General features: G+C 42.8%; 1 protein-coding gene across 5 annotated transcripts in view; it reads right to left on the bottom strand.

Moving 5' to 3' along the window:
- Positions 1 to 18,857, bottom strand: part of HOMER3 (homer scaffold protein 3) — a 177,161-nt gene extending 158,304 nt beyond the window's left edge. For 2 of the 5 annotated variants that reach the window (XM_040417427.1, XM_040417426.1), the window contains exon 1: positions 18,393 to 18,857. Coding sequence is in view for 2 of the 5 variants with exons in the window: in XM_040417426.1 (XP_040273360.1) it covers positions 18,393 to 18,424 (32 nt within the window). In the remaining 3 variants the exon portion in view is untranslated. Of the gene's footprint in view, positions 1 to 14,959; positions 14,978 to 18,288 lie in introns of those variants that run through there. The other 3 variants (XM_040417428.1, XM_040417431.1, XM_040417430.1) reach the window with 3 other exon arrangements.
- Positions 18,858 to 19,128: the final 271 nt, after the last annotated feature.

Raw genomic sequence — 19,128 nt, 5'->3', positions numbered from 1 at the left:
CTCTAATCACACGCAATTTAGCGCAGGTTGTGCTAAAAATATATATTGCTGCCAGACACAACAATAGTCTTTAAAGGGAATCTGTCACCTGGTTTGAGCATATTAAGGTGTTACTACTGCCATGTACAATAAAATACCTTATTTCTTGCTGTAGTCTTCATTTTTTGTTTCATGGTTTCATTAGCGATAAAAAACACTTTTTATGTTATGCAAATGAGTGTCCAAGGTGCCCAGAGGGGCGCTGTTATCCTACTCTGGAGCCCAGGAACTCCCCCCTACAGTGCCCAGCCCGCCTTCCTTTAGAGCCCAAGCACGTCTCTTCCAGCATAAGTAACTGCCCCCACCCGAACTCTTTGCCATCGCCCCCATGTGATGGATCATGTGATGGACCATGTGATGAGCGCAGTGACATCACCACAGGTCCTTTTCCTCACAGATCAGCAAAGAAGAAGACAGAAGAGAAGCCGGGCTGCGCGAACAAGTGGATTAAGGTGAGTTAAATTATTTTTCTAATTTTTTTTTTAACCCCTCCAGCCCTATTTTACTAAGCATTCTGTATTAAGAATGCTATTATTTTCCCTTATAACCATGTTATCTACACAACCTTGAACCCAAACCTGAACTTCAGTGAAGAAGTTCGGGTCTCGGTACCACATTCAGTTTTTTATCATTCGCGTGCAAAACGCAATAAAGCGCGATAAAAACTGAACACCAGAACTCAATCGCAGTCAAAACTGCAATTGGGTACCTACTCGCGTGGGTTTGCCGCAATGCACCCGGGACGCATCCCGAGCCAAAACGTGACGACCGTGTGAAAGATGGTGAATGTTCTGGTCTTTCATTTAAAACGTGTAAATCCTATCCACATAATAAGAAACTGCACTAGGTAACGTTAGCCCATATGCCGGTGCTCATGTTGCATCTTTACAGTCACACAGAACTGGCAGGTGGCTGTAGAAGACATTCTAAAAAGAAATTTTGCCGATACAACTTCATAATCCTTATTATCCAAAGTGCTTTGCAAAGAATGCTGCATGCTGACACCTTCCTGTTGCCAAAGAGGAAAACCTAGCTTTGCATAAAGCATACCGAGTAAAAAAAAAAAAAGTATGCATAATGGCTGTGCTTCTTTGTACAATCATAACTGTTAAGGAACAGTTATGTTTGGGCTTCCCTTAAGTCTTTTTCAGCCATATTATTTTATTTTTTCAGCTGCACAGCTAGATGCATGTCTCTCACAAGCAGGGGTGTCTTCATTCTGCCACTACTGTATGCAATGATCTCACTTTCCTTACTACCCACTATGTTTGTTTTCTTCTAGGGAGCTCAAAAAGCTGATAAGGAGGGATAGTTCACACTTGCAGAAAAGCAGGGGGCTCCTATGATGTCCAGAGCAGTTGTTTTATCAGGCTCACAATCTCAGCTAGCTCTGACAACCCCCCACTTCCTCTCAGACATCCTCTGAGTCTCTGTTACCGGGGACGGATCTTGCCTGACAACAGGCAGTGGACTGCAAGTTAGGTGGAAGTGAAATTCATAGTGACGGAGACTTTATACAGCTTTTTTCAGGTGGATCCAGGCATATTTAAAGGGGTTATCCAATTTTTATTTTTTTATTTACATACCAGCCTGAAATACCTGCAGAGAAATCCATATTAGCTGCTCCCCTCTAGCCTATTCCAGTTCCATGCCCCTTATCAATGATCTTCTGGTCCCAGTCTGTCAATTTCTGCACAGACAGGGTCATATGTACAGTTGCAGCCAATGCCTGTCCTCAGCAGTGATGACCGCATTACTGCTGGGTCATGTGTCACTTTGGGACACATCAGAGTGAACAGAGGTAGGAAGCTGGAATGGAGAGAGATGGGAAGCAGGGGAGAATGGACTTTCCACAGGTATATAAAAAAAAAGGTGGACAACCTTTTTAAAAAGGACCTTCCACCATCCTAAATCAAAGATAGCTGAGTGCACAGGTCCTAGATATACTTCATTCATTTTATAAACTGCCTTATAATGGATAACCCCAAATTCATAGCTTGCAAGAGTCACACATAAGGAACCACACAGAACCCCATAAAAACAATCCCACAACCTCATTGCTACTTCCACCACCCACTGTCTGAGCATCCCATTATATTCTCATGTGGAAATGGAGCTTCTTAGTCACATGACAAATAGCCCTAATCATCATGTGACTAGCTAAAAAGCTGCATATAACAAGGACAACAGAGCTCCTCTGTGCCCGGGACTCCTTAAAGGGGTTCTCCGGGAATTAAGAAAATTAAAATACCTAAATATTACTTTATTATAAATATATTCCCAAATACCTTTCACTAGTTATAATGGCTCATTTTGTCTGGGAAGCAATCATTAGGAAATATTAAATGGCTGCTGTCCTAGTAGTCCACACAAAACCTGTCCTAATCACTCAGGAGGACAAGATAAAGAGCTGCGCCATCCTACTCTCTTACTTGTCAGGGATTATGATCCTAAATACAGTTTAATATGATCTTCTGCTGAATCTCTGTAGGAATGGAGTTCATGAGGAGACATGAAGTACAGAGAGGATAGTGGGGGTGTAGATAATGAGCAGAAGCACTTGTATGCAGTCTCCGTTACTACAGTCTGTCATGTCTGTCCTCTCTGGACTTCATGTCTCCTCGTGGGCTCCATTCCTACAGAGGTCAGCTGAAGATCTTATCATCTTTATTCAGGGTCATAATCCTTGACAAGCAAAGCAGAGAGGAGGATGAGGCAGCTCTTTAGCTCAGTGTTGTAAAGTAACTTGTACTGCTGTGTGATCACTGATTAGGACAGATTTTGTGTGTACTAATAGGATGGCGGCCATTTTATTTCTCCTAATGATTGCTCCCTAGACAAAATGAACCATTATAGTAATGAAAGGTATTTGGGAATATATTGATACTAAAGCAATATTTAAGTATTTTCATTTTCCTAATTCCCAGAGAACCCCTTTAAAGAAAAGATTCAGAGCCTTTATCACCCCTATAGATGTAGCTAACCTTGTATGGAGGACCTGTATACCCCACTGTTTATTTCATATGCAAAAAGGTGGTGACAGTTTTCGAGTGCCACTATAAATGTTCTGAACCTACATGCTTCTATGCTGTTCTACACTTCTCTCTGAGTGCCACAAAAAATTCTGGAAGAAGATTAAATACAATAACACCCATGTTGATGGGAAAGAGAACTCTGTGCCGCAAATTATATGTTCTGTAAATTGCTGGAACATAAATTATACACCAAAAAGAAAGACGTCCTGTGACATTTTAAGATTGCATGACGTACAGAGCTGCATGGAGTCTTGTTGTAGAGAAAGGACAGAGTACTTAGCTTCAAAGAGCCGACTGGAGAAAAAAAATACCTACTCACACAGTGACCAGATGCTGCTGCTTTGAACGCAATGTAAGACTAAGGGTACTTTCACACTAGCGTTAAAGTTTTCCAGTATTGAGATCAGTCATAGGGGCTCAATACCGGAAAAAACGCTTCAGTTTGGTCCCCATTCATTGTCAATGGGGACAAAACTGAACAGAACGGAACGAAATCCTCCAAAATGCATTCCGTTCCGTTTAGTTTCCAGACCGGAGAGAAAACCGCAGCATGCTGCTTTTTTCTTTCTGTCCCTGGGATGCAGAGCAAAACGGCCCCCAATGCAAGTCAATGGGGACGGATCAGTTTTCTCTGACACAATAGAAAACTGATCAGTCCTCCATTGACTTTCAATGGAGTTCAAAACTGATCTGTTTTGGCTATGTTAAAAAATAAGTTAAAGTTAATACAACCAGATCCATTCAAACGTATGCAGATGGCTGTATTATTAGTAATGGAAGCGTTTTTGATGGATCCTGCCGGATCCAGCAAAAACGCTAGTGTGAAAGTAGCCTAATAGATACTCACCTGGAGAATAAAAGAAATAGCGTCAATATTCTTACTTTACCCGGAAAGCAAAGATATATGATAGACATGGAAAGTAAAAGATCAATAGTGTCATTTCTACAAAAAAAAAATATATACAGTACAGACCAAAAGTTTGGACACACCTTCTCATTCAAAGAGTTTTCTTTATTTTCATGACTATGAAGGCATCAAAACTATGAATTAACACATGTGGAATTATATACATAACAAACAAGTGTGAAACAACTGAAAATATGTCATATTCTAGGTTCTTCAAAGTAGCCACCTTTTGCTTTGATTACTGCTTTGCACACTCTTGGCATTCTCTTGATGAGCTTCAAGAGGTAGTCCCCTGAAATGGTCTTCCAACAGTCTTGAAGGGGTTCCCAGAGATGCTTAGCACTTGTTGGCCCTTTTGCCTTCACTCTGCGGTCCAGCTCTCCCCAAACCATCTCGATTGGGTTCAGGTCCGGTGACTGTGGAGGCCAGGTCATCTGGCGCAGCACCCCATCACTCTCCTTCATGGTCAAATAGCCCTTACTTTCAAAGTTTTCCCAATTTTTCGGCTGACTGACTGACCTTCATTTCTTAAAGTAATGATGGCCACTCGTTTTTCTTTACTTAGCTGCTTTTTTCTTGCCATAATACAAATTCTAACAGTCTATTCAGTAGGACTATCAGCTGTGTATCCACCTGACTTCTCCTCAACGCAACTGATGGTCCCAACCCCATTTATAAGGCAAGAAATCCCACTTATTAAACCTGACAGGGCACACCTGTGAAGTGAAAACCATTTCAGGGGACTACCTCTTGAAGCTCATCAAGAGAATGCCAAGAGTGTGCAAAGCAGTAATCAAAGCAAAAGGTGGCTACTTTGAAGAACCTAGAATATGACATATTTTCAGTTGTTTCACACTTGTTTGTTATGTATATAATTCCACATGTGTTAATTCATAGTTTTGATGCCTTCAGTGTGAATCTACAATTTTTATAGTTATGAAAATAAAGAAAACTCTTTGAATGAGAAGGTGTGTCCAAACTTTTGGTCTGTACTGTATATATATTGCTTTGTACACCCATCTTGGACATTGAAATAACGCCTTCCAGATCCTGCCAGTTTTTACCTTTCTGACATGTCACTTTATGTGGTAATAACTTAGGAACGCTTTTACTTATGTAAGTCATTCTAAGGCATCTTGCACACGACCGTGTGATGCCCGTGGCCGTATTGCAGCCCGCATACAGCTGGTCCGCAATACACAGGGCACTGGCTGTGTGCATTCCGCATCACGTATGCAAACCCATTCACTTGAATGGGTCTGCAAATCCGAAGATGTGGAACGGAAGCAAAAAAACGGAACCCTACGGAAGCACTACGGAGTGCTTTCGTGGGGTTCCGTTCCGTGCTTCTGTTCCGCAAAAAGATAGAACTTGTCCTATCTTTTTGCAGGACGGACGGATCGCGGACCCCATTCAAGGGAATGGGGTCACGATCCGCATACGGCATCCCCACGGTCGGTGCCCGTGCATTGCGGACTGCAATTTTCGGTCCGCAGCACAGGCACGGCCAGCACACTTTCGTGTGCAAGAGGCCTTACTTTTATTTTTAAAACAAAAATCCAAAATTTACTGAAAATGTAAAAAAATATTGCAATTTTCTAAATTTGAATTTCTCTGCTTTTAAGACCACACAAAATAGTTAATAGTAATTAATATTCCCTATTTGTCTACTTTATGTTGGCATCATTTTGTAAATGTCATTTTATTTTTTTAGAATTTCAGAAGCAATTTTTCTAATTTTCAAGATAAGTTTCAAAACCAAAATGGACCAATTCAGTTGAACTCAAACCACAATAAATGACCACATTTTAGAAACTGTACACCTCAAATTATTCCAAACTGATTTTATAAACTTTGTCAACCCATAGCGAAATGGGGGTTAAAATAAAAATAAAAAAATCCATTTTTGTGTGTGCAGATTTTTCATTTTAATAATTTTTTTTCCTGCAACACAGCAAAGGTTAAAGGGAACCTGTCACCGGGATTTTGTGTATAGAGCTGAGGACATGGGTTGCTAGATGGCCGCTAGCACATCCGCAATACCCAGTCCCTATAGCTATGTGTGCTTTAATTGTGTAAAAAAACCGATTTGATACATATGCAAATTAACCTGAGATGAGTCCTGTACGTGAGATGTGTCAGGGACAGGACTCATCTCAGGTTAATTTGCATATGTATCAAATCATTTTTTTTACACAATAAAAGCACACAGAGCTATGGGGACTGGGTATTGCGGATGTGCTAGCGGCCATCTATCGGTAGCAGCCCATGTCTTCAGCTCTATACACAAAATCCCAGTGAGAGGTTTCCTTTAACAGCAAAACAAACCTCAATATTTATCACTCTGAGGCCTCTTTCACACTACCGTATTTTTTTTCCGTTTTGCGGTCCGTTTTTTGCGGTCCGTATACGGTCCGTATACGGAACCATTCATTTCAATGGTTCCGCAAAAAAAACGGAATGTGTTCCGTATGCATTCCATTTCCGTTTTTCCGTTCCGTTGAAAGATAGAACATGTCCTATATTTGGCCGCAAATCACGTTCCGTGGCTCCATTAAAGTCTATGGGTCCGCAAAAAAACGGAATGCATACGGAAATGCATCCGTATGTCTTCCGTATCCGTTCCGTTTTTTGCGGAACCATCTATTGAAAATGTTATGCCCAGCCCAATTTTTTCTATGAAATTACTGTATACTGTATATGCCATACGGAAAAACGGAACGGAAAAACGGAACCGAAACGGAAACACAACGGAAACAAAAAACGGATCCGTGAAAAACGGAACGCAAAACACTGAAATGGACATACTGTAGTGTGAAAGAGGCCTGATTCTGCAGTTTATAGAAACACCCCATACGGTATGTGGTCGCAAACTGCTGTATGGATACACAGTAGGGCTAAGAAGAGAAGGAGCACCAGTTTTTGGAGGGCAGATTTTGCTGGAATGGTTTTTGGGTGCCATGTTGCATTTGAAGAGACCCTGAGATACCCATTGGTAAAAACACCCCAAAAGTTACCCCATTTTGGAGATTATCCAAATCACCCCACAACTGGTTACTTATTTTCTCCTGAATACGGCAACACCCCATATGTGGTTGCAAACTGCTGTATGGGCACACTGCACACTGTTTTTGGGGGGCAGATTTTGCTGGAAAAATTCTTGGTGCTATGTCACATATGCAGAGCCCCTGAGGTACCAGTACAGTGTAAACCCACAAACAGTGACCCCATTTTGGGAACTAAACCCTTCAAGGGATTCACCTAGGTTAAAAGTGAATGGCTTGAACCCACAGATGCTTCATATTATTTTTTTAAGATTGGGACATGAAATAAAAAATTGTATGAGTATGACAATACACCTTATGTGGTAATAAACTGCTGCCTGGGCACACTGCAGGGTTAAGAAGAGAAACAGCACCATGTGCATTTGAGACCCAGTTAGGTGATTTATACAGTGCTGGTCGACAACTGCAGAGGCTATAACGTGAAGTAAAAAACCATGCATTGCATGACTTTATTATCACACAACACATGTCGCCATGTAAAAGTACCCTAAAGAAAAGGCAGCAATTCTTCCATTGCTTTTGGGGGTTTGTTATTGCGGCGTACACCGTGCAGGAAATATGAAAAAAATACATTTCATTCTGCTGGTCAATTTTATATAGATTTTAAGTTTTGCTACTTTTACATAATTAAAGCATTTTAAAAAAGTCATGTTTTTTTTTCTCCACTTTCTAAAAGCTAATTTTTTTTTGTGTGAGTGCTCGTTGAGTTGACATGACATTTAAGCTACATGCACACGAACGTATGTGTTTTGCGGTCCGCAAATTGCGGATCCGCAAAACAAAACGCATGACATCCGTATGCCATCCGTTTTTTTTGCGGATCCATTTTAACAATGCCTAAAACAGACAAGAATAGGACATGTTCTATTTTGATGCGGACAGAACACGGTGTGCTGTCTGCATTTTTTGCGGACCCATTGAAATGAATGGGTCCGCATCCTATCCGCAAAAAAAAACGGAACGGACATGGAAACAAACAACGTTCGTGTGCATGTAGCCTAACATTTGTACCATTTTGTGGTACATATTTTTTGATCATTCAATATGATTTGTGGGAGCTGAGGTGACCAAGAAATGACTGTTCTAGCACAGTTTTCATTTATTTAGTGCCGGTCGTTACGGAGGTGGCGACACCAAATTTGTCTATTTTTTACAATAGTAAACGTGTGGATGAGGGAAAGGAGGCTTCTTAGCACTTGAAACTTTTATTTTTTTTATTGCTCTAAAATATTTTAGTCCTACTAGAGGACTTCCACTTTTGAGGGTCTGATAGCTGGTTCAATGCAGTACAATACATGCATCGGAACTGTCAGCTTTACGTTGACAGTTGTATATGAGACCCATCCTCGGGGCTAGGCTTCATGGATATCCCAGAAACACAAGGAGGACAGTGCCTACACAGTATAAACGTACCTGGACATCCGAAACGAGGTAACTCGGTACAAGCTCCGAGTACAATAACAAAGGGAAAAGGAAAGAAGCTCAAAGTAGCAAAAATAACAATTAAATAAATATTTTATTAAATCAAAGACATGATTAAAAACACACATACAATTGATGCCAAGGACAGGGTAGGGGGAACAGGGAAGGAGAGAAAAAACGCCACCCTGGATGAACACACTGGTCTCAGTACATACAGAAATAATAATGAGGTCATGAGAGAGATATATATATATATAAGGTACAATGGCTGGTCATTGTACCTTATATATATATATATCTCTCTCATGACCTCATTATTATTTCTGTATGTACTGAGACCAGTGTGTTCATCCAGGGTGGCGTTTGTTCTCTCCTTCCCTGTTCCCCCTACCCTGTCCTTGGCATCAATTGTATGTGTGTTTTTAATCATGTCTTTGATTTAATAAAATATTTATTTAATTGTTATTTTTGCTACTTTGAGCTTCTTTCCTTTTCCCTTTGTTCATGGACACTTATACTAACCAAACATAGAAAGCTCAGCCCTTTATAACAAAAGGTGAGAAAAAGATCTCACACTAATCGACTACCATATATTGCTCAAGTGAGCACATGCCTATGGCAAAGAAACAATATAAATACCTATGAGAAGACTGCCAGACCGCATGAAATCAATCATACACTTTATTTGTGAAATTCATATAAGTAAAATACATATATTAAAAATAAGTGCAGAGAAATGGCGGCATCAACCGGAAGAGGACACAATGGCAATAATTCATACTAATCCAACAAAGTGAGATCCTAAATAAAGTGCAAGTGCAAAAAAGTGTAGCCAAAATATACCGTATTTTTCGCCCCATAAGACGCACTTTTTCCCCCCCAAAAGTGGGGCGAATGCTGGCAATTTACATCGCAGTCTGCGATGTATTAGTGAGGAGGGACTGTAGTAGGCGGGGAGAGCGGCGGGGCCGTGCAGGCACTGTACTCTGGCCCCATCGCTCAGTATGTACTGTATTATAGTGTTAATCATCATATCTAAACTGAATAATGATGCGATCCCCCTGCTCCCCCTGTGCTTACCGGTACATGTCCCGCTCCTGTAGTAAGCACTAGCAGCTAGCAGGCAGGCCGGGCTGCCGTAACTCACTGAGGTCACGTGCCTGCTCCGCTTGCTTCATTCATAAAGTAGGCGGAGCAGGCACGTGACCTCCGTGAGTTACGTCCGCCTGCAGCTCGGCCTGCCTGCTAGCTGCTAGTGCTTACTACAGGAGCGTGACATGTACCGGTAAGCACAGGGGGAGCGCATCATTATTCAGTTTAGATATTATGATTAACACTAGGTATAATACAGTACATAAATTGGACTGGCACTCTGTATGTGTGGTGATGGAATAAATACAATCAATAATATAATAAAAGTGATCACAATTTAATTCATAGATAAAATACAATAAAATGCACAATGGATATGAGCGCTAAAATATGAAATAGCAACACTGATAAGGTAGTTCATTTAAAAAAGTGGTATGAAGTTCATATAAGCCAACGACCCAACGTGACTGGGTATAATGGTTTTTCTTTTCAATCATAAAATTAAATAGATACAAAAAACGCAACGCAAGCGTAAAGTCTGATGATTATACCATTCAGGCAAAAAGTTCAGCACAGATATGTTGTCTCCTGAATAGCGGTAAATTGCAGTCACTGTGATGCAATGCTCCTAAGGTAAGAAAGATATCGGATCTTACCTTGAGCCAACTAGGATGGAAAGCAAAAGCACTCACGTGTATGGTGCGGCTGATCCTGCACTTTGAAATAACGCCGAAACAATGCGGTCTATGGCGTGCTGTGTGTTTTGCCGTCTGTATCGCAGAGTATACTGCGTCCCACGTGATCCGTGACGTCTCCGGTCTGGGACTTCTGGCAGAATATCGCGAGATCTGATGTGCGGCAATCAAAGTAGCAAGAGCTATGCTCGGCAGGTCCTGGGAGGAGTTGTTTCACTGGAGCGCTCCAGTTATTGCAATAAGTTGTTCACAGATTCTTTTCTCATCTGTGTATCCGGAGAAGGCCTTAATTCCAATGGGAGTATATCAGCTGATATACTCCCATTGGAATTAAGGCCTTCTCCGGATACACAGATGAGAAAAGAATCTGTGAACAACTTATTGCAATAACTGGAGCGCTCCAGTGAAACAACTCCTCCCAGGACCTGCCGAGCATAGCTCTTGCTACTTTGATTGCCGCACATCAGATCTCGCGATATTCTGCCAGAAGTCCCAGACCGGAGACGTCACGGATCACGTGGGACGCAGTATACTCTGCGATACAGACGGCAAAACACACAGCACGCCATAGACCGCATTGTTTCGGCGTTATTTCAAAGTGCAGGATCAGCCGCACCATACACGTGAGTGCTTTTGCTTTCCATCCTAGTTGGCTCAAGGTAAGATCCGATATCTTTCTTACCTTAGGAGCATTGCATCACAGTGACTGCAATTTACCGCTATTCAGGAGACAACATATCTGTGCTGAACTTTTTGCCTGAATGGTATAATCATCAGACTTTACGCTTGCGTTGCGTTTTTTGTATCTATTTAATTTTATGATTGAAAAGAAAAACCATTATACCCAGTCACGTTGGGTCGTTGGCTTATATGAACTTCATACCACTTTTTTAAATGAACTACCTTATCAGTGTTGCTATTTCATATTTTAGCGCTCATATCCATTGTGCATTTTATTGTATTTTATCTATGAATTAAATTGTGATCACTTTTATTATATTATTGATTGTATTTATTCCATCACCACACATACAGAGTGCCAGTCCAATTTATTTATTCATTTTTAATACTCGTCTGTAAGGGTGATACAGCTTTTCTGGCCTAGAGCACCTGGTCCTTCTTTGCATATAGAGTGAGCTATTCCTCAAATATTTCTCTTTAATAATACAGTACATACTGAGCTGCGGTTCCAGGGAAAAGTGCCTGCACGGCCCCGCCGCTCTCCCCGCCTACTACAGTCCCTCCCTAGGAATCTGTGGATGGGATTATGATGGGGGGGATCTGTGGATGGCATTATGATGGTGGGGGGGATCTGTGGATGGCATTATGATGGTGGGGGGGATCTGTGGATGGCATTATGATGGGGGGGATCTGTGGATGGCATTATGATGGTGGGGGGGATCTGTGGATTGCATTATGATGGTGGGGGGGATCTGTGGATGGCATTATGATGGTGGGGGGGATCTGTGAATGGCATTATGATGGTGGGGGATCTGTGGATGGCATTATGATGGTGAGGGGGATCTGTGAATGGCATTATGATGGTGGGGGATCTGTGGATGGCATTATGATGGTGAGGGGGATCTGTGAATGGCATTATGATGGTGGGGGATCTGTGGATGGCATTATGATGGTGAGGGGGATCTGTGGATGGCATTATGATGGTGGGGGGGATCTGTGGATGGCATTATGATGGTGGGGGGGATCTGTGGATGGCATGATAGTGGTGGGGGTCTGTGGATGGCACTGTTATAGGGTGGTGGATCTGTGGATGACACTGCTATATGTGTCATCCACAGATCCCCCCATAACAGTCCCATCCACAGATCCCCCCATCATAATGCCATCCACAGACCCCCCCACACTATCATGCCATCCACAGATCCCCCCCCACCATCATAATGCCATCCACAGATCCCCCCCACCATCATAATGCCATCCACAGATCCCCCCCCACCATCATAATGCCATCCACAGATCCCCCCATCATTATCCCATCCACAGATTCCTAGGGGGGATCTGTGGATGGGACTGGTATGGGGGGGATCTGTGGATGACACATATAGCAGTGTCATCCACAGATCCACCACCCTATAACAGAGCCATCCACAGATCCCCCCAATCATAATGCCATCCACAGATCCCTCCCACCATCATAATGCCCTCCACAGATCCCCCCACCATAATAATGCCATCCACAGACCCCCCATCATAATGACATCCACAGCTCCCGCCATAACAGTGCCATCCACAGATCCCCCCACCATAATAATGCCATCCACAGACCCCCCATCATAATGACATCCACAGCTCCCGCCATAACAGTGCCATCCACAGATCCCCCACATAACAGTGCCATCCACAAATCCCCCACCCCATAACAGTGCATCATCCACAGATCCCCCATAACAGTGTCATGCACAGACCGCCATTAGTTCAAACCCACCAAAAGCACACCTTTTGGTTAAAAATATATTTTTTCTTATTTTCCTCCTCAAAAACCTAGGTGCGTCTTATGGGCCGGTGCGTCTTATAGGGCGAAAAATACGGTATACAGGGCAGAATCAATTACCCATAGTGTGCCTCCTCCGGGATGGCGCCAACCCCGATGCGCGTTTCGGCGAACCTTTGAAGGTTCGGAAGAAGGGTGTCTAGTTTAATGCATACATTGGTCTAGGTCAGTGGTGGCAAACTGTTTAGAGGCCGAGTGCCCAAACTGCAACCCAAAACCCACTTATTTATCACAAAAAACCAACACAGCAATGTAACCTGAATACTACAGTCCAATATACAGGGTGGGCCATTTATATGGATACACCTTAATAAAAAAGGGAATGGTTGGTGATATTAACTTCCTGTTTGTGGCACATTAGTATATGTGAGGGGGGAAACTTTTCAAGATGGGTGGTGACCATGGCGGCCATTTTGAAGTCGGCCATTTGGAATCCAACTTTTGTTTTTTCAATTGGAAGAGGGTCATGTGACACATCAAACTTATTGGGAATTTCACACGAAAAACAATGGTGTGCTTGGTTTTAACGTAACTTTATTCTTTCATGAGTTATTTACAAGTTTCTCTTTGTTTACAGCCATTGACATGTCGCTGAGGTTAACACGTGAGGAGCGGATAGAAATTGTGTTGATGTCTGGTGAACGCAGTACCCGGGTCATTGCAGCAGATTTCAATGCAAGACACCCTACGAGACCACCCATCTCCCATGCTACAGTTAGCAAACTGCTTGCTAAGTTTCGTGAAACTGGTTCAGTGTTGGATTTGCCAAAATGTGGACGCATGAAATCTGTCTCTAATGAAGAAACATCAGTGGCTGTCCTAGCTTCATTCAGCAAGAGCCCACAGCGTAGCACTCGCCGCATGTCACTGGAGAGGGGCATTAGTCGAACATCCCTTCGGCGGATATTAGCTACTCACAAATGGCACCCTTACAAACTCCAGCTACTGCAGCATCTCAACGAGGATGACCCAGATCGGCGCCCAGATTTGCAGAATGGGCAAAACAAAAATTGGAACAGGACCCTCAGTTTACGCAGAAGATTTTGTTCAGTGATGAGGCAAACTTTTATGTGAATGGTGAAGTTAACAAACAAAACCACCGCTATTGGTCTGACACTAACCCACATTGGATAGATCCTTCCAAGACTGTTGGACAAAAAAATTGATGGTATGGTGTGGTATATGGGGTACAAAGATAGTGGGGCCATTCTTCATGAATGGAAACCTCAACGCCACTGGATATGCAAAATTGCTACATGATGATGTGTTTCCCTCTTTATGCACTGAAGCTGGCACGTTCCCTGAGTTTTTCCAGCAAGATGGTGCACCACCACATTATGGGTGTCAGGTCCGAGCATTCCTAGATGAACAGTTTCCTGGAAAGTGGATTGGTCGTCGTGGGCCAGTTGAATGGCCCCCAAGGTCTCCCGATCTGACCCCCTTAGACTTTTATCTTTGGGGTCATCTGAAGGCAATTGTCTATGCTGTGAAGATACGAGATGTGCAGCACCTGAAACTACGGATACTGGAAGCCTGTGCTAGCATTTCTCCTGCGGTGTTGCTATCAGTGTGTGAAGCGTCGGAGAAGAGGGTTGCATTGACAATCCAACACAATGGGCAGCACATTGAACACATTTTATAAGTGGTCAGAAACTTGTAAATAACTCATGAAAAAAATAAATTTACGTTAAAACCAAGCAATTGTTTTTCTTGTGAAATTCCCAATAAGTTTGATGTGTCACATGACCCTCTTCCTATTGAAAAAACAAAAGTTGGATTCCAAATGGCCGACTTCAAAATGGCCGCCATGGTCACCACCCATCTTGAAAAGTTTCCCCCCTCACATATACTAATGTGCCACAAACAGGAAGTTAATATCACCAACCATTCCCATTTTATTAAGGTGTATCCATATAAATGGCCCACCCTGTAGTATATCTTCCATGTACCCTATCATTTAGCTATAATAGCCTGCCTACATTCAGTGCGCTGTCTGCGCTGTTCATAGTGCGCCCTGCGCTGATGAATGGCAGGAAAAGTCTAAGGCAAATTGGTACACCATAGACTTTTTCCAGGGTCCGGGTGCCCACAAAGAGGGCTCCGAGCTCCACTTCTGGCACCTGTACCATAGGTTTGCCACAACTGGTCTAGGTTATCTCATGTAGGTGCCCATATTTGTTAAAAGGTTATACCTTAATAAATGATGCTCTTCAGGGGTACGGCCATATGGTCAGGCCTCTGCATGCAGTTCTGGAAGCTAAAACCAGGAGAAGTTGTATCTGTCCTTTATACTTTCTCTCCAGTTATAAACCACTCCTGATTTTGGCTTCCAAAACTGCATCAGAAAACCTGACCGTGTGATTGTACCCTTCTAAAGTCTAAAAAGGAACTTTGATGCCATGTAATGAACCAACCATTTAAAAGAAAGCAGTTACCCATCATGACTGCATACTAAAGTACTGACAGCAAAACCCAGGTATAAGCAATGGTATCATGATTCATATCATGACCTCAGATATAAGACAAGGGTGGGCAGATAATGGCTATAAACATATTACAGGACTGTGGTGACTGTGGTATATATGTGCAGGACTGTGGTATATATGTGCAGGACTGTGGTATATATGTGCAGGACTGGGGTGACTGTGGTATATATGTGCAGGACTGTGGTGACTGTGGTATATATGTGCAGGACTGTGGTATATATGTGCAGGACTGGGGTGACTGTGGTATATATGTGCAGGACTGGGGTGAATGTGGTATATATGTGCAGGACTGTGGTATATATGAGCAGGACTGTGGTATATATGAGCAGGACTGTGGTATATATGAGCAGGACTGTGGTATATATGAGCAGGACTGTGGTGACTGTGGTATATTTGTGCAGGACTGTGGTATATATGTGCAGGACTGGGGTGAATGTGGTATATATGTGCAGGACTATGGTATATATGTGCAGGACTGTGGTGAATGTGGTATATATGTGCAGGACTGGTATATATGTGCAGGACTGTGGTATATATGTGCAGGACTGGGGTGACTGTGGTATATATGTGCAGGACTGTGGTATATATGTGCAGGACTGGGGTGACTGTGGTATATATGTGCAGGACTGTGGTGAATGTGGTATATATGTGCAGGACTGGTATATATGTGGACTGTGGTATATATGTGCAGGACTGTGCAGAATTTGGTATATATGTGCAGGACTGTGGTGAATGTGGTATATATGTGCAGGACTGTGGTATATATGAGCAGGACTGGGGTGACTATGGTTTATATGTGCAGGACTGTGGTATATATGTGCAGGACTGTGGGGAATGTGGTATACAGTACAGACCAAAAGTTTGGACACACCTTCTCATTCAAAGAGTTTTCTTTATTTTCATAACTATGAAGGCATCAAAACTATGAATTAACACATGTGGAATTATATACATAACAAACAAGTGTGAAACAACTGAAAATATGTCATATTCTAGGTTCTTCAAAGTAGCCACCTTTTGCTTAGATTACTGCTTTGCACACTCTTGGCATTCTCTTGATGAGCTTCAAGAGTTAGTCCCCTGAAATGGTTTTCACTTCATAGGTGTGCCCTGTCAGGTTTAATAAGTGGGATTTCTTGCCTTATAAATGGGGTTGGGACCATCAGTTGCGTTGAGAAGTCAGGTGGATACACAGCTGATAGTCCTACTGAATAGACTGTTAGAATTGGTATTATGGCAAGAAAAAAGGCAGCTAAGTAAAGAAAAACAAGTGGCCATCATTACTTTAAGAAATGAAGGTCAGTCAGTCAGCCGAAAAATTGGGAAAACTTTGAAAGTAAGGGCTATTTGACCATGAAGGAGAGTGATGGGGTGCTGCGCCAGATGACCTGGCCTCCACAGTCACCGGACCTGAACCCAATCGAGATGGTTTGGGGTGAGCTGGACCGCAGAGTGAAGGCAAAAGGGCCAACAAGTGCTAAGCATCTCTGGGAACTCCTTCAAGACTGTTGGAAGACCATTTCAGGGGACTACCTCTTGAAGCTCATCAAGAGAATGCCAAGAGTGTGCAAAGCAGTAATCAAAGCAAAAGGTGGCTACTTTGAAGAACCTAGAATATGACATATTTTCAGTTTTTTCACACTTGTTTGTTATGTATATAATTCCACATGCGATAATTTATAGTTTTGATGCCTTCATAGTCATGAAAATAAAGAAAACTCTTTGAATGAGAAGGTGTGTCCAAACTTTTGGTCTGTACTGTATATGTGCAGGACTGTGGTGAATATGGTATATATGTGCAGGACTGTGCTATATATTTGCAGGACTGTAGTATATTTGTGCAGGACTGTGGTGACTGTGGTATATATGTGCAGGACTGTGGTATATATGTGCAGGACTGTGGTATATATGTGCAGGACTGTGGTGAATGTGGTATATATGTGCAGGACTATGGTATATATGTGCAGGACTGTGGTGACTGTGGTATATATGTGCAGGACTGTGGTGAATGTGGTATATATGTGCAGGACTGTGGTAAATATGGTATATATGTGCAGGACTGTGCTATATATTTGCAGGACTGTGATATATTTGTGCAGGACTGTGGTGACTGTGGTATATATGTGCAGGACTGTGGTATATTTGTGCAGGACTGTGGTGACTGTGGTATATATGTGCAGGACTGTGGTGAATGTGGTATATATGTGCAGGACTGTGGTAAATATGGTATATATGTGCAGGACTGATATATGTGCAGGACTGTAGTATATTTGTGCAGAACTGTGGGATATATGTGCAGGACTGTGGGATATATGTGCAGGACTGTGGTGACTGTGGTATATATGAGCAGGATTGTGGTATATATGTGCAGGACTGTGGTATATTTGTGCAGGACTGTGGTATATATGAGCAGGATTGTGGTATATATGTGCAGGACTGTGGGATATATGTGCAGGACTGTGGTATATATGTGCAGGACTGTGGGATATTTTTGCAGGACTGTGGGATATTTTTGCAGGACTGTGGGATATTTTTGCAGGACTGTGGGATATTTTTGCAGGACTGTGGGATATATGTGCAGGACTGTGGTGACTGGTATATATGTGCAGCTGTCAGTGTATGAGGGGTATAGGAGGGCAGCAGTTCAGAGGCTGAGGAACTTTCTATATATATACAGATAGATAGATAGATAGATAGATAGATAGATAGATAGATAGATAGATAATAGATAGATAGATAGATAGATAGATAGATAGATAGATAGATAGACAATAGATAGATATAGATAGATAGGGGATAGATAATAGATAGAGAGAGAGATAGATAGATAGATAGAGAGAGATAGATAGATAGATAGATAGATAGATAGATATGAGAGAGAGAGAGAGAGAGAGATAGATAGATAGATAGATAGATATTATTATAGATAGATAGATAGATAGATAGATAGATAGATAGATAGATAGATAGAAGATAGAGAAATAGACAGATGTCTGTTAACATCCGTAGCAGTGATAGGTGACAATACCAAGTACCTCCAGCACATGAGATAACAGAATGCCCGTTCCCCGTCCTGTCAGCCATGCACACAGCCGGTAGCCCGTCCATGTCTGCCGCCCCATTGCATGCAGTCACTTACGCGCGGTCCGTGTCCATGTCCGTCTCTCTCATGCCTCCGGTCCCTTCTTCCCTCTCTCTGTGGTGCCGGATGCTCTCCAAATTTCCTGTCAATGTCCCACTTCCCAGACCCGTTAGCTGCTTTATAGCCACCACCCCCTGCCCTTTCTCTTTCCAGACACAAAGGGCTGAGCGAGCAGGACTGAGCAGACACAGCTGCTGCCCGGGAAGCTGCCACCTTCTCCGCCTCCTTGTGTGGCACAAGAACTTTCAGTCACTTTCCTGTGGCATCCATCAGGGCAGGACACTGACTAACATACCCAATCCAGGAGGCGCTGCTAAAATGTCCCCCGAGCGGCCACAGCCGTCCCTGCTGATGTGTATTCCAGGCTGGCACGATAGCCAGCAGGGGGTCGCGGTGCCCTGGCAGTGCCCAAAGATCCCTGTAGTGATGCCTTTTCCCTTTGTTGTCCTCCCTCATCCAGCTGCCCCGTGCCATAGATTGCCTTGCTCTCCTCACTTTATTTCCAGGCACTTTCCAGGCTCCATGTCTCCCTCTGGTGGCAGCTGAAGGGTCGGCTTTTTACTGACCCCCGCTTTTATCCTTTCTCTGAAATGTAGCTGGAAGAAGAGTGGGAGATGTTTGGGATTTCCAACCAGGTCTCCGTGACAGTATCTATTCTTTTAGTAAAGAAAATCCGTTTTTATTATACCCAGTTGGATTTTCTGATTATTTTTTTGCATTCTGCAAGCAATCC

The sequence above is a fragment of the Bufo bufo genome, chromosome 2 (assembly GCF_905171765.1).
Source record: "Bufo bufo chromosome 2, aBufBuf1.1, whole genome shotgun sequence".
Classification (NCBI taxonomy): domain Eukaryota; kingdom Metazoa; phylum Chordata; class Amphibia; order Anura; family Bufonidae; genus Bufo; species Bufo bufo.
The sequence above is the reverse complement of the archived record's forward strand: the minus strand, read 5'-3'. Positions and strand labels throughout refer to the sequence as shown.